The sequence below is a fragment of the Hermetia illucens genome, chromosome 4 (genome assembly GCF_905115235.1).
Source record: "Hermetia illucens chromosome 4, iHerIll2.2.curated.20191125, whole genome shotgun sequence".
In the NCBI taxonomy this organism is placed as follows: Eukaryota; Metazoa; Arthropoda; class Insecta; order Diptera; family Stratiomyidae; genus Hermetia; species Hermetia illucens.
In genome coordinates this window covers 112,566,637-112,582,425 of record NC_051852.1, presented here as the reverse complement: position 1 = coordinate 112,582,425, position 15,789 = coordinate 112,566,637, and the positions used below count along the sequence as shown (strand labels likewise).

At 38.6% G+C, this 15,789-nt stretch overlaps 1 protein-coding gene across 10 annotated transcripts in view; it reads left to right on the top strand.

Annotated features, from left to right (window-relative positions):
• The window catches only part of LOC119653893 (histone acetyltransferase KAT6A), a 41,524-nt gene that overhangs the window by 21,132 nt on the left and 4,603 nt on the right, over positions 1–15,789 (top strand). For 8 of the 10 annotated variants that reach the window (XM_038059022.1, XM_038059021.1, XM_038059018.1 and 5 more), the window contains exons 3-7: positions 2,642–2,970; positions 3,038–3,157; positions 4,872–6,778; positions 8,218–8,479; positions 10,257–15,612. In XM_038059022.1, coding sequence (XP_037914950.1) covers positions 2,642–2,970; positions 3,038–3,157; positions 4,872–6,778; positions 8,218–8,479; positions 10,257–15,612 — 7,974 coding nt within the window. The remainder of the gene's footprint in view (positions 1–2,641; positions 2,971–3,037; positions 3,158–4,871; positions 6,779–8,217; positions 8,480–10,256; positions 15,613–15,789) is intronic. The other 2 variants (XM_038059024.1, XM_038059023.1) reach the window with 2 other exon arrangements.

Below are 15,789 nucleotides of genomic sequence, written 5' to 3'. Positions count from 1 at the left end.
ATTATTTCCTATATATATATATCTTGTTTGTACTAGTCATTTTTTCAATCTATATACATATATAAATTATATATTTCAATCATACATTTGTTGGATTTGTCTCCCCCAGAATAGCTAGTGAAATCTAAAAAAAAAAATTGTGAAGATAATTCATTTTCCCATATATTTTATATGGAACGGCTTTTTTGATAAGATCTCGAGAAGGATTTTGGTCTGCGTGTGTGATTTTTCAGCCGGGAGCAGCCAGGAGACTTTCTACATCGAATTTGTGTTCGTTTTGGGACTTCTGATTTTGAAATCAATGGGAAATGCACAACCAAATTTAGCTTTTAATCAAAGACATGTGTTTATAAGTCAAAGTAGGCATGCTAGCACCAGATCGTGAAATGAAGGTATACATGGTTTCTATCGAACCGTACCGGCTAGATTGAGCTTCAGAATCCATATTTCGGTGGGGTTTATTGCAGGTAATCTCTTTTGACTTATCCCAAATTGATAATCTAATGGATTCAAATCGGCGCTGCCCGAAGTGCAATCTTTCCCTTGAATAAAGGACGATGGCACATTGCCGTCTAGGCACTGCTGAGTCACTTTCGTGGAAGGTGCTGCGGCAGAATCGAATTAGAAGACCCAATCGATGCCGACAAACAGAGTATCGTCTAAGGGCTTTAAGCCAGCTCTAATACGGTATTTTGGTAGAAAGCACCCGATGTCTTCACTCCTTTCTCAGGGGCTTCGGTAGACAAACGAGCATACACCCTATTGTTTTGGCAATTTAATTTCTGTTCTATCGTAAACACTTTCTCGTCTATGAACAAGATTTTTTTTTTGTAACCGGCCTTACCGTACAAGCGCAAGAGTTTTCTCGTGCGCCTTCAAACGCGGCGTAAAAAGCTGTTGAGTGAGCCATTCTTTAGCCATTGTCGACTCGCTGGATTACGTCTGACGTACGAGTGTACAGCTGCCACCTTTTTTTTACTACGATCAGAACGCGGCCGCCCACTTTTCGGTCGGTCAACATCTTCAGTCTGTTTGACTCGAGAACACAGCGCATAAATTCTGTTTCGCAGTCTTGCCTGCTTTGTGAAGGCCAACAATAACATGCGTACAGGATAATTACTCAACTTCAATATGGCTACTATTCAATGCGGAAACCGTTTTGGTATAGAGTGATGCCGCTTTTTATACTTTCGCAGTGTAAAATTTCGGAATGTATTGTGGCTGTCTTTGTTCCCTAGATGCATCCAACAGAACTCTGGAGAAATCTCCTCATGTTATTGATTTTGTCCGCTGTGCAAGATCTGAAATTGCTATAGCAGTTGCTTCTTCTAGGATAGCGGTCACATTTTTAGAAAGATGCCGAACGGCTCATTTAGCATTGAAATCGGCGTCAGAGAATGAAAGAAGCGGCTCCGTGGCGCTATATGAAGAAACTTCACCTGGCGATAAACATGCAAGTTGCGTTGCTAAACAATTTCATGGCCAACAAATCGCAAGGCCATTCTGCTTCAATTTAAAAATTTGTTTTTTCTACGTTTAGGTTCATTTTTTTTATTTGAATGAAAAACTAAATTTAATTTGGCAAATAGCGCAACATCTAATTTATCATGAGCTGCAATAGGAATTTGCTTTAACAGACTATTTAAGAATGAACAATCCGGGGCACGCTCAAAACTCGACCGTATCATATCAATGACGGTGAAAATTGTCATTGACGTAATCTTATTGGTCGATCTATAAGACTTTTTTGGAAATGAATATTTCTTTCAATGAGTTTCTGATAGTAACGGCATATTGTCAGTTTATCACAGGCATTTTCTTAATTTAATCATTAAAATCCTGACCTGAAGGTTTCTTGTGGAAAGCATTTAAAGCGCAAAATACGGATATAATAACCTTCCCAAAAAATGACAAAGGTTAAAAATTCCAGATACCTTTCTATTTCATCGGGCACAAAAACGTAGATCATAGATAGACGCGTCTTTTCATGATGATCACTAGTTCGAAACCGATCGGAAAACACATCTGATATTTTTAAAACCAAACATCATAGGATAGAATCAATTTCAGTCGGGACTTGATAAACAATTTTATAGCACTTCGTTTAAAGAGATCCTTTGAATACTGCTTTGGCACGCGATAGTAATGCAAACTTTCCATAGCAACGCTTTTCGTCATGAGTGAGTACTTATTGATCTGCTGCTAACCTGAGATCAAATCGGAATCATAGTCTCCCATCCTCAACAGGAAAATCCTAGAGAATAAATTTGAATTCATAGTCCAGGAAGGTATCTGGAAACATTATTTTTGCTTACACAAGAGACAGTTGAACATTGAATTCCTAAACCTAGATTCTGTTCGAAATGGGAGAAACTAGAACATACATAAAGCTTTGCATCGCCAAGAACGTATTTGTTCAGAGTGTGGCAAAGAGAAAATATTTAGTTGTTTCATAGTGTTTTAGTTGCTACCCGTATGAAAATTGCCACTGAAAGAAGTGCTGCTGCCAGCTCTGCATTGTTACCCATGCAACTGTTTTAAGGGGGGTAGACAGCATTAGATGATTTGAAAACTGGGTTATTCCGCTTCTTAATTTCAACTTATCTACGGCAATTATAAATAATTATATGTTTACTTTTAGGAAAGCATTGATTCCACCTGCGCCGAATGCGATGGCAATTCAACGGCAAACCGGAACGGAGTTCCTGAACCGCTTAGCGAATGTAATTTTTGTGGCTTAGCGCTTCACACAAGCTGCGCAAATATTGCTAGTAACTGTAAAAACCAAGTGATGTTATCTACATTTGTTGCCAAAGGTAATAAGTGGTCATGTAAAGAATGTAAAAAATGTGATGCTTGTAATGAGCCTGGTAAAGGCCCATGTCTACTGGGTTGTTGCACTTGCGACAAAAATTTTCATCTAACCTGCTTGAATCCTGTGCCTGAGAAGAAGCCAAAGTGCCCATGGAGGTAAATACGATGAAGCGGAATCAAATAATGACCTCTTTAACGATTCTTTGTTCTTCCATTTCTTCAGATGTAATTATTGTTTAGAGCACCATGATAATGTAATGAAACGATCTTCTAGTCGAAACGTAGGATCTGAATCGGCGATACGTCGTAAAATTTCCAAAGTCCGAGAACAAAATAACAGAAGGTAAGTAGTAATTGAAAATTATTTCACATATTGAAAGTTATAAATTTGCATTTCTTTTGTACACTCACTCCTTGACTTGCGTGGAATGCCAGCATCTTTTCGGTCTCGTATAATTCGAAGCTTTTTATGCGGAAGTACTAATCAATCTGTTAACAGCAAAATATTCTATTTGAATTAAAAAATATCGATGCGTACATCAGAAAACTGAAACGCTCAGGTTTGTGCGGAAAAATTTACCAAGTTTGTGGTCGAAGGTATTTTGACACAAAAAAAATGTTTACTGAATTTATTTATTACCTTATTGAAGTCATATCCTCATATAAACCTTTCACATATTCGGGAAATATGAAAAACCAAACCCGAAAATTGTAGTTATTTTGAATAAGATTAATCCTCACCATTATTCTTATAGATGGGGGCATCTATTACTAACATGAACGCAGAAGTAAATTAAATTTTAGTCATTGACAATTTGAAATGTTTTAACACTTGATTATATGAATAAACTGAATGGTTCTTAGCAATAGGGGATTAGTCAAGTGGGAATTGTGCTCTATAAGTGTTTATGTTGCTGAATTCATTTAAATCCCGCAGTGACATTTGTGCGAGATGAAACTGAGTTTACGAAGCATTCAATTCATTTCTCCTTTACGTTTTTGTACTGCGGTTTTAATTTTTTTGTGGCTACTGTGCACTTTTCACCAACATTTTACTTTGGTTTGTGCGATTGTTTACCACGATGAAACCGTATAGTGCAATAAATGTCGGCGTTTGGCTTAGAGGATCATTTGAGAAACGTCTCTGTGGCAATGTACAAGTGAATTTTTCTATTGACATTTGATCTAGCTTCATTTGTGGCTGCTCATGTGGATTTTGGAAGGTCACTTTTGTTGACTCATGATGGTTGACCTTTCATCTTGGAGATTCTCTTCTTCGTATCAAAACATAACAAACCACCATTGCATCAAATATTTGCTGATAGTTGAAGGATTGGATTAGTCATTTCGAACTAGCCTCGATGTTTTTCAAATTCGAAGATAAAGTACAGGACGAATATGGCCTGAATTAAACATATATGGTTGCCCATATCTTCTAGATGGGACATAGCGCGTTCACCACTCTGCATCCAATGTGTTTCTGTGTTCGATTCGCAGCTGTTGGCTCTGAATCATATCGGGGTAGGGTTATACACAGGACCTTGTGGTAAATGTCGAGTCCTTTTTCTGTGGGTTGGGCATCCCTTACTCAATGGGTTCTGCAAGATCATGCGAGCAGCCAACAGCGCTTCTTCAAAACTTTCTTCACTAATAAACCACCTTCAGATGAATGCGAATTTTCTATTCAGAAGTAATTCCTATTTCAGATGGTAAAGATAATGTCAAAGACTGATTTTAGCTCCTCAAGTGTTTTAGTCGCAGTTGAGAATTCAAAGAGTGTTATCCTACCCAATCTAAACTGAAGTTTGCAGTTGTTTCCAAAAAATATTCGATAAACATACTAAGGAATAGAAAAAAAAACGCAATTTTTTACTATTCCTTGAGTCTGTTTACTCCACGATGCTTGAATACCTTCGCAGATTCAAGGTAGGCCTCTTGTTCGCTATGTAAAGGATGAGTGTAATTATGTTAATTCAATTTGTATATTCTAAGAAAGAAATGCATCAAATTCATCTATTGTATAATAAAAAAGTTACAACGTAAATTATTTTATTCAGGACCATTGAATCAGCATGTGAGGATCCACCCAGCTCACCTGTCTCGTCATTCATGCAGAAATCGAGTTCGAGAAAACCTAGAGTTCCTCCAATGAATTTATCAGAAGATTCAGATGAAGCGCCAGAGAATCAGCCAATTAATTCCGAAGATGGTAAACAATTATGTGTTTCAAAAAATCAATACGTCACAGGATCATCAACAGTTAATACAGCAGCGAAGCCACCAATACCGTCATCGTCCTCATCACATCAGCACCAAATACCAAACACAAGTAAGAAAAAATCTTCAACTCTAAATAGTGATCGAAGCAAATTAGATCATAATCCCGCTCGTGCATCTGTTCCGATCCAAGCCCTGCCTAATGAAAGTGTAAAAAGTGAAACACAATCGAGTAAATCAGGAACATTGTCAGAATCAACATTAAAACAACTAAATCAGCCTGATCGCATCTCGAAAGAAAAACAGAAATTTTTTAGACATTCTGCCTTCAATAGTGGGCGAGTGGCTAAAAATGTGGCATCAACTTCGAAAGCTGGCAGCAATTCCCGTTCGAGCACGCCTGCTGTGGTGAGTGAATGCAAAGTTAAAGGAGTGAAGGACAAACTTTTTAATGAAGGCAGACACAACGATCAAATGAAATCCCTTTCGGACTCGTCGTCATCATGCTCAAGTAGCGACAATGACGACGATGAAGAAAATGAGGGGGAAGATGACGAAAGTTCGTCATCAGATTCGTGCAGCTCAAGTAGTTCATGTTCGGATTCAAGTGGAAGTTCCAGTGCATGCACTTCGTCGGACGAAGATGATGATGAAGACGAAGATAGTGACAAAAGTGAATCAAAATCAGAGCTCTCTGCCTTACAAAGAAATCAATTAGCTCCCTTGAAGGCGCAATTTAAAACACAAGTAATAAAAGACAACCCGTTCCAGGCGTTTGGAGTAAATATCAAAGACGAGAACTGGGGGTTCGCAGCTGAAGCAAAGAAAAACGTTGACATTTTCTCTGCAGCAAAAGGGAAGGATGAAAAATTGCCAGGGTTAACGTCTAATCTGCAACCTACGGCGGGAAAATCTTGTAGTGGCAGTACAGCGAAAGTGAGCAGTAAAAAGCAAAAAAATTCACAGTTAAAAGGCCTATTCGACGGACTATCACATATTTTCACCACCTCTGACTATTCGAGAGCGAGCATTAAAAATAAAGACAAACCTTCCGCGTCTACTACCACTGAAATTTTCAATTGCACTAATGCTAAGAAGGAGGTTTTAAAAGAAACTCGAAGTACATTTAGGGATTATGAAAAGCAGCGAATATTTGAAGAAGAGTTAAAGCGCCAAGAACAGGGACAATTGAAGAAGACTGATATGATTACAAGTAGTAATAAGAACTCCAATAACCGGATATTATCCAAGAAAAATCATTCATTAGTATCCACTGGATCGATCGCCACCTCGAGTAGTGGCACGGATACAGTGTTGCGTAATAGTTCAGCCACATCCACAAACACTAAAAAACGAATCGCACCTATTTCGCTACCTCTCGAGCAAAAACCAAGTAGAGCTGCAGAGTATTCTAGCGAGGATGACTATGTTCCATATTTAACTCAAAAAACAGTTATGCGATCACAGAAACTTGAATCGAAAATATCAAGTGATGAAAACGAGGAAGATGAAGATGATGAAGAAAGTGATGAAAATGAGAAAAACGATGAGGACGTAGATGAAGACATTGATGACAAGGATGATGAGAAATTAAAGCAGCATTTGCCCTTTGGTGGTGGTTTCTCAAATGTTTCTAATCAACTCGATTTTGCATCGTTGAGTCAAAAAAGCAACATGTTCAATATATTTGGAATGAATAATGTCAATTCACCAGCGCCATACAACAACAATAATCAATCCATTATGGGTAAGGAATTGCGATATATTAACTACCGTAATTATTTACTCATTACAAGATGAAGAAGGGAATAGAGAAGAGAGAAAATATTTATTGAAAGAAACTAACGATGTACACAAGAACATAATTTCCGAAGACAATTCTTTATTTACATAATATTTTTTGCTAATGGTGTTGATATATGTATTTAAATATTTTATTTTGTTTTTTGTTCCTTCACACCTTTTTTTCCTTTGATATTATAATTTCTAACCAATATGTCGAATATTCAGTTGATTTGATTTTGTATATCGTATTTGCTATAGAATGATATGGTGGTCTGGGTTCGGTTGCTTTGAAATACACTTACTGCCATTACTGCTATTGCTGCTGGTTTCGGTGACCCTGTTTTGTTCAAATCCATTGCCAATTCGGTTTTTTTTTCAAAATATCGAAGTCCCGCGATAATTCATTTGGTTTTAGTTTACATTAATTTTATTCAGCAGAAGATTTGAAGGTAATAGAATTAGGATGAAGTACGAGAAAGCGTTAAAAGTCAGAAAAACCTATACCCGCCCGGTTTGGAGCTGGATGATAAAGTAAGAGGTGAAGTTGTTTATGTTTCCCAGGAATGTCGGTAATGTCATGTAGATAAGGCTCCTCGAGTAAAACGCGGAACAGGTTTCAGTTTAAGAGTTGCGAGTAACGCTGCAAGTTCGAAGTGACATTTGCAGTTTTTTTTCGAATCAAAGCGCATTTGAAAAAATTAATATAATTCTGTGACAAATGGATCCATTCGAAGTGTATGGTAATTGATTATCATTTATGATATCGTTGTATAAAATATCAATTAAAGTAAGAAATCATTGGGTGCATTTCGTTTTACACCATTTTTTTACGTTAAATCGCGAAGCTGGTTCAAAGAGCGCGTCAAAACTATAGCAACACAAATCTAACACGCCTTCGGCATTCGCTGAGTCTGCGTCTGTCAATTGTCTGTCACATCCGCTGTATATTTGTTAATTTCTTTCAGTAAATTAGTACTTTTATCAGATGATTAATGTGTAGTATGGCAGCTGGCAATTTTCCATAATTTCATTGCAAATAATATTGTTTCCTTTTTTGTAAAAAATATATATTGAGCTTATTTATTGGTTGCAAAATTACTTTGGAAACTTTTGGGATAGTGATATTACATTTAACTGTCAGAAATTGTTTTGCATCTATATGAAACCTTTTTTACTAAAACAATGTATGATTCGTATTCTCAATAAAAATATTATGTAAATTGTTTGAAATGTAGATTTATTAACGAATAATTAATTATTCCATGTACTTTTTGCATGTTTTCTATAAAGTATATAAACCGCATCTTTTATATTATAACCGTAAATATCTCAGAGCCCCCTCAAAAGCGCATATTTTCAAAGTTAGATTTATGCTATTTAGCAATTTCGTCTTCATTGCAGAGAAACAACCTCTACCGCCCGGCGTAACAGAAGCAGATGTTGCAATGTATAAGGACATACGGGAGAAGGCTGCCGAAGCAGTTGCAGAAGTTATGAATCCTGGTGGAAAATTAAATTTGGCTGTGCCTGTTCTTAATCCAACTATGCTTAGTCCACCATCTTTTGCACTGGCGGCGCAAGAGCGATGTCCGGCTGCTATCGAATTTGGAAAGTGGGAGATTGAAACATGGTATTCGAGCCCATTTCCACAAGAGTATGCAAGGTATGTATGTCCATGTACAAGGGGATATTTTGTGTATATGACCTGTGTTCAGGATTTGTGGGAATGTGGAACCATAAGTTTGTTACTCAAAAGATGAAGTATTAGCTAAATACCACATGTTTGCTGTAGTTGAAGTGAAAATGAACTAGATATTGCAATTCTTGTATCTTTTGGACATGCACTCCGGTTTCTTGTTTCCCAACGGGAAATTGGTGTGTGCGTCCAAAATGGAAGAGCCTAGAATGATGATGCAAACGAAAGTAAGATGAACAATAGTATCCCATGCTTCCAAAAGAGTGCGCAAGGTGCGTCCCATAAGTTTTAAGATTACGCTTCGAAAACAATTTTTAAATATGGAAAAAAATTGGACAGGGTAATTTTTATTCAAAATAATCTCCGTTAACACGAATACACCTACTTGCGCGATATTGTAGCCTTCCTTAAACTCGGAAACTGGAAACACTTTAAATTTAGCCGGTACAGATTTTTGGTATTCTCAATCGTTGCATAATGGGTTCCCTTCATTTTCAATTTCAACCTTGGAAAGGCAAAGTAGTCTGGAGGACTGAAATCCGAAGAGTAGGGGGAATAGTTCAATTGAGCTACACCTTTTCTAGCCAGAAACTGCTGAATAACAGTGGCCGTATGCGGCCGGGCATTATCGTGGACTAGGAAAAGTTGGGGTCTTTCCATAATTCTGGCCTCTCATGTGCTATATGTTTGCACAAACGGTCCAAAATTTGTTTGAAAAAACCGCGCAAACTTTTCTATTCAAATCTTCATGCAATATGCTTTAAATGATGGTTTTTGGTATCTGCATTTTCGCCATTGCACGAATATCGACCATCGTCTGTACGAGCGATGTTTTCGTGCTCACTCGTCGGCCACTCCTTTCTTCACCTTGCTTGTTCTCCATGCCATCGGTAAACGCGGCATAACAACGAAATGTTGCACGAGACACAGCTGATTCACCATATACTTTTCTTATCAGTTCGTGAGTTTTCGTACGTTTAAATTCGGTTGTACCGCAAGATTTAATCACGGCACGTTGCTCTAAATTTTTCTCCTTTTTTTTAATGACACAATAAAAAGTATACGTTACAGAAACACACACTTACTAATAATAGAACGACCGGATTGAGCTGAAATTTGGGAAGTAAATTTAATGAAGAACGCGCCACTGAATCGTTTTTTTTATTGAAGCTTAGTCGCAATTTGTCTGAAGATAATTTTTGGTGAACCGAACGTTAGCAATGTATTCCATAAGAAATTTCAGAACCATCCAATTTTGAATTTCTACATATATGCAATAAAATAATCATATTTTGTCATTATTGAATGCTAAGCTATTTTTATTGCCAAACTTGGGGGACCCTGCGGCTTAGAACTATTAACTGTCTGAAACCAATCTCTTTCTTTCTGAGATTCTCTGCTCTTCTCAATAGCTTTAGGATAAATTTCACATTTCATAAATTGTCTTTGGAGTCAGGATAGTCTTCTCGAGCTCTACAAATCCAAAGTTGAAAGTGTACAATAATTTCATAAGCTGACTTTAGGCTAACGAGGTTATCCTTGCAGCAGCAGATGCTGCCTTTAATTTGGCTGGTAAGATTGTTGAAGCAGATGTGATTATTTGAATTTTTCCGCACTATAACCAGATTGTCAATGAAAAAATTAGCGGGTTATTAGAAAACCACCCTTGATCCAACCTTACATCTACAAATATAGAGCCATAATAAACTTGTTATTCTAATTAATCTTTTACCTTACTTCCCAGGTTACCAAAACTATTCCTTTGTGAATTTTGTCTAAAATATACAAAAAGTAAAGCCGTACTGGAGCGCCATCAGGACAAATGCAGCTGGCGTCATCCACCAGGAACAGAAATCTACAGATGTGGTGAATTATCAGTATTTGAAGTAGATGGGAATGTGAACAAACTTTATTGTCAAAACCTGTGTCTATTAGCAAAACTGTTTCTTGATCACAAGACTCTATACTATGATGTCGAACCATTTCTTTTCTACGTGCTGACAAAAAGTGATAAGAAAGGTTGTCATTTAGTCGGTTATTTTTCAAAAGAAAAACATTGTCAACAAAAGTACAATGTGTCGTGCATCATGACCATGCCGCAATATCAACGACAGGGTTTTGGTCGTTTCCTTATTGACTTTAGTTATCTACTAAGTCGAGAAGAGGGGCAACCAGGCACTCCAGAAAAACCATTATCGGATTTGGGACGCGTCTCATATCATGCCTACTGGAAGTCAGTGGTGTTGGAATATTTATATGAGCATAAGAACGAACCTATTGCCCTGAAGAAAATTGCCAAACAGACGGGCTTATTCATTGCAGATATAGCTCTTGCCTTTCACTTATTGAATTTTGTGAAGCTTATCAAAAAGGAAGGTGATATTCGGTATCAAGTTGTATTTCTCATCGATTGGAGGAAAGTTGATATGCACAATGAAAAAGTGCGAAACTCGAAGAATCGAATTCCAATTGACTCTGAATGTTTGCGATGGACACCACTCCTATCAACGTCAATTCTACATTCGACCAGAAGCGATTCTGATGGCGAAATGTCTGACAACTCTGATTCTTCCGCGAAAAAATTCACCGAATCGATTAAGGATAAAAACAGTAAGGCAGCAGAGGGGGAAATGCCTCCCTTGGTAAAAAGGAAAAACGACCGCACAGAAAAGGAAGTGAATGAGAAACCGCAACCACAAATATCGGTAGTTGCATCTTTGCAAGGAAATGTAACTGAAGTAAGTCCTGTGAAGCATAAACGCAGGAGAACTGTATCTAGAGGCAACAACCAATCAACAGAAGCTACCAAATCTATTGAAAAGAAGAAGGAAGCGTCTGTACAATCACAATCTGTCGCCACGTCGGATCGAGTAATAGAAATTACCTCATCGGGACGGCGTCGGACGCGCCCTAGTAAGTTTGACGAGACTACTTTCGGTGATACAAAGCTAGCAAAAGTGTCGACAGTGCCAGAACCTAAAGACAAAGCGGCAACAGTGAGTAATACAATTTCACGGAAGCGGCAAGCAGCATTACCAGAAACAGATGAAACACTCGTATCCAGTTCAGCATTGGAACCAAAGAGACTTCGCGTCCAAAAGAATGAAGTGGAGACATTACAATCTTCACCATCACCAACATCGTCATCAACACAAGTGCGAAGCAAGCGCATTCGATCCATATGCGGTTCTCAGGACGAAAAGAAGCTACTTAGCCGACTTGGCAATGAAGAAAAAGATGGTTCACCCGAACCAAGCGCTGAACTTAGTCGTTTGTCAGCTAGGTCACAACGTTTAGCTAATCGCCATAGTGTGACCCCACAGCCACCAGAAAAAACAAGCCGCATTGAAAAAATCAGTCAAGCGTTAACTAAACGCCAAAGAAATGCAAAAATACCTCCAGCTGCAGAAGAACCTTCACCAAATAGTACTGAAAATCTACCTTTGGAAACTTCGAATGATCTCCAGAAACCTCAATCCATTGAGCAACCGGAACAAATAGAAACAATTAACGAAAGACTACGACATGGGTCAAACGTGGCGTTGAACAAGCGAAAAAGATTTGTTGAACGCCGGAATCGAGCATCTGGTCGAATTGGTGATTCTCCTGTGATTGTAGAATCAAGTGGATTTAGTAGTGATGAACAACCAGCTGCTAAGAAACAGATGACTATCACAGAAATGTTGAATCTTCGAGCTACTAAACAGCAACAGGAAGAGAAGAGTTTGCCAGAAAATAAAAGTGAGGACGTAAAAGTAAAAAGCGCGATAGCATCCACGCCTCCTTCGAAAAAACCGATTGTGGAGAAACCAATCAACACAGCTCCTAAACTGCGTGGAAAAAAGTCCAGTCAGCAGCAGGAACAGAAAAATGAGGAGCTAATTACTTCTTCTGTACCTACGTCAACTTCTGCGGATAATATATCTCCAGCGAAGATTTGTAACATCACATCAGAGATTTCAACTAAAGAACCAGAACAAATGGAGGAAGTTAAACCTTTGATTGAAAGTAAACCTGTCATAATGCCTATTGTTGAAACAAATTTGGAAAATATTCCAATGGTCCAAGTTGCGGCTGAAACTCCGTTGAAAGTGTTGGAAGCAGTGGCGAAAAAGACAAAAAAGCAAATCTCCAGCGCGTTACGAGGGAACAACTGTAATCTTGGCCCATCAACGGCAACACCCATGGACATGGTGAAGACTCAAGTAGATGTTTTTGAAACGAAGGTTGAAGATGCAAAGTTTCCCTTGGAACCAACCAAACCCGAAGTTGAACAAAACGATAATGGTAAAACAACAAAGGATGAAATTAAATTGCAAGCGAATTCGGAGGAGCAACTTACACATGTGAAGCAACAGTCGGAAGATGTGAAGGAAATGGCTGAAATTCCGCGTGCTGTTGTTGAAACTTTAAACAGTTCCGAAAATAAAAGTGAAACGGCCATTAAAGACACCACGGAAAAACTTCCCATAGTTGGAAAGGCAACAAATGATTCTCTAATGGATGTAATATGCGTGAGTGATAGTAGCAACGCCAGTCAAGATGTTCCCAAGGATAAAGCAGATACAATTCAACCAGCGCCTATTTCATCCATTTCTGACAGTTTAACTACTTCTTACAAACCGAATGAAAATATTAATTCAGGAAAGGATGACGGCGGTGCTCCTAAAGATGTCGACAGTGAAAATCTTACTGGTCCGACAAACCTAGTTCTCCAATCCCAGAGGAAGTCCATCCCTGTCTCCACTCCAATATCTACAGTAATCGCAGCTACGAGTGAGACACCCAGCATAGCTCAACCGCCTATGCAAACATCTCCCAAGAAAGCGGAAAAAGAAGAACCAAAAAACGAGTCAGCAGTTTCGGAATTAAAAAACGACTCCGTCAAGTCTTTGGAAGATTCTGGAGGTAAATCGAAGGAGTCGGTGTCGCCAGTTAAAGAAATGGTCGCAGAAAGACAACTTCTCAAGTCTGGTTCTAATGCAACCACAACGAACGTTCCAACAACCACTAGCCAGGAAATAATTAAAATTGATTTGAGCACTGACAATGATAAATCGGATACTGAACCTAAGAAAACCTCTGAGAATTCAGCTGAAGTAACAAATACTCCAGTGTCCGTCTCTGCGCCATCCTCAGTAATAAAACTGAATAAGGACAGTAATATTAGCACCCTGACGACCTCAGCAGAGACTACTAAAGCAATGCCAATGCCTCCCCACACTATACAGGAAAACAAGGAGATAATGAAGAAAGTAGAAATTAATACGAAGCCTATGAACACTCCCGTTCCAACTTCAACGCCAAATATACAACAAACGCCACAAAATTTGCAGGCTTCGCAAAATTTGCAGAATTCCAGAAACGAAATATTGAAGATTGATTTAACTGAAGGTGGTGATAATGACTTTGTTGGACAGAGAAGTTCGAACCCTGGTTTGGACGCAAATAAATCTGTTGCAGAGAAAAACATATCGCAATCGATTCAGGGTACAATTCCGGTAAGCGTAGATAATCAAACCAAACCAAAGACAACGAGCCCCGTTGAAAGCAAGAAACCCATTGCAACTACCGTCATACCATCGAATATAGATTTCAGTGATATGAAAACAGATAAAAAGCCTATCGAACCTATGAAGAGTGAAAAGCATCAGAATATTCAAAATAATCCAACGTTAGCTGAAACGAAGAAATCATCGAACGTCAGTAGTGAGCAGAGCCGGAAAGATCAGCGACAAAGTTCAACTTCAAGCACGAATCATATTGTTCCGGCTTCAACATCGTCTTCACTGTTGTCATCATCGGCCAAACAACAAGAACTTGTCAAAACTTCATCCTCAACATCAAATATTAGTCGCCATGATAAGTATCAGACTAAATCAGAGGCAGCGAAACAAGCAGCTGCAGCTGCTGTCGATCTGAACATCAATAAATTAGCGCCACAATTTGCTATGAACCAACTACCTAATTACCACTCAACTGCTCCATCTTATTGGCAGTGGGATTACTACAGTTACAAACTTCAACATCTAGAGGCAACACAGCAAAGTCAAAATAATCTCCGAAAAGATCTTGCACAATCTATGTACAGCCATAATATCGCTCAGAACATATTTCAAACTGCGAACACATTAGCAATGCAGCAGCAACAATTTCAACAGCAGCAGCAACAGCAGGTCCAGCAACATCTTACGGCATCGTCGTCTTCTATTAGGGATAAAAGTCAACGCAGTGAGCGCAAGGCTAGTGGAACAAGTGGCGAACATAAATCAAGTAAAAAAGAAGATAAACTAAAGGACACGTCTTGTTCCAGCTTCAAGCAATCGTGTGTTGCTTCACAGCAACAGTACGGATCTCTCCAGACTCAAACTCAGCAAGGCAACAAGCAAAATAGTGGTTCTTCGACAAGTAACAAAGTCATAAAAAATATAGATCAGCAAAAGCACCAACAAGCCACCGCCTCCCTCTCTAATACAACAGGACAATCATTACAGCAGACATCTCCGTCAGTGATAAACCAGTCATCAATGAATCTAATGAACACTCAATCACAAAGTCTTAATCAAAACTTAATAGGTAAGACATCAGGGGATCGTGATATGTCCGGAAACACAACACCAAATACTACAACAAATATAGATCTTAAACACCATACGCCACCCTCCACCGATTTGCCTTCAATGGGAGTATACACGCCCGATTCTACCACTAACTCAGTGCACAGTTTACATCATTACGGGCAATGTGATTTGGACGTAGCTCAACTTGGACTAGAATCGCCAGCAAGTATTTCAAGTGATATTGCATCGCAGAATTCTGTGGAAAGTGTACGACCACCGAGTGTTCAAATTCAACATCAGTTTTCTGATTGTTCAATGCAGCAACAAGGACAATCGAATACACCTCTTCATATGAGCATCCAAACTCAACAGCAACAGCAGCAACAACAACAGCAGCAGCAGCAACAACAACAGCACAATAGCAATGCGATGAACGTACCGGCGTCAAGCCCACAAAATATGAATATGATGTCAGTTGGAAGCACAATGAGTAACCAACAACAGCAGCAGCAACAGAATCAAAATAGAAAAATTTCACAGGTGAGTGAGCTTTCATTGTTTTTTTTTTAATCTCGTATTGTTGGGTTGTTTATTGTAAGTTTCGTGTAACTTAGAGAGATAGGAAAGGAGCATTGTTTAAAATGTATTTTCATTCTGAGAATAAGAAATCAGTCTTAATTAGGATCCCCACTGAAATATGGGGCATATGCATAAGAA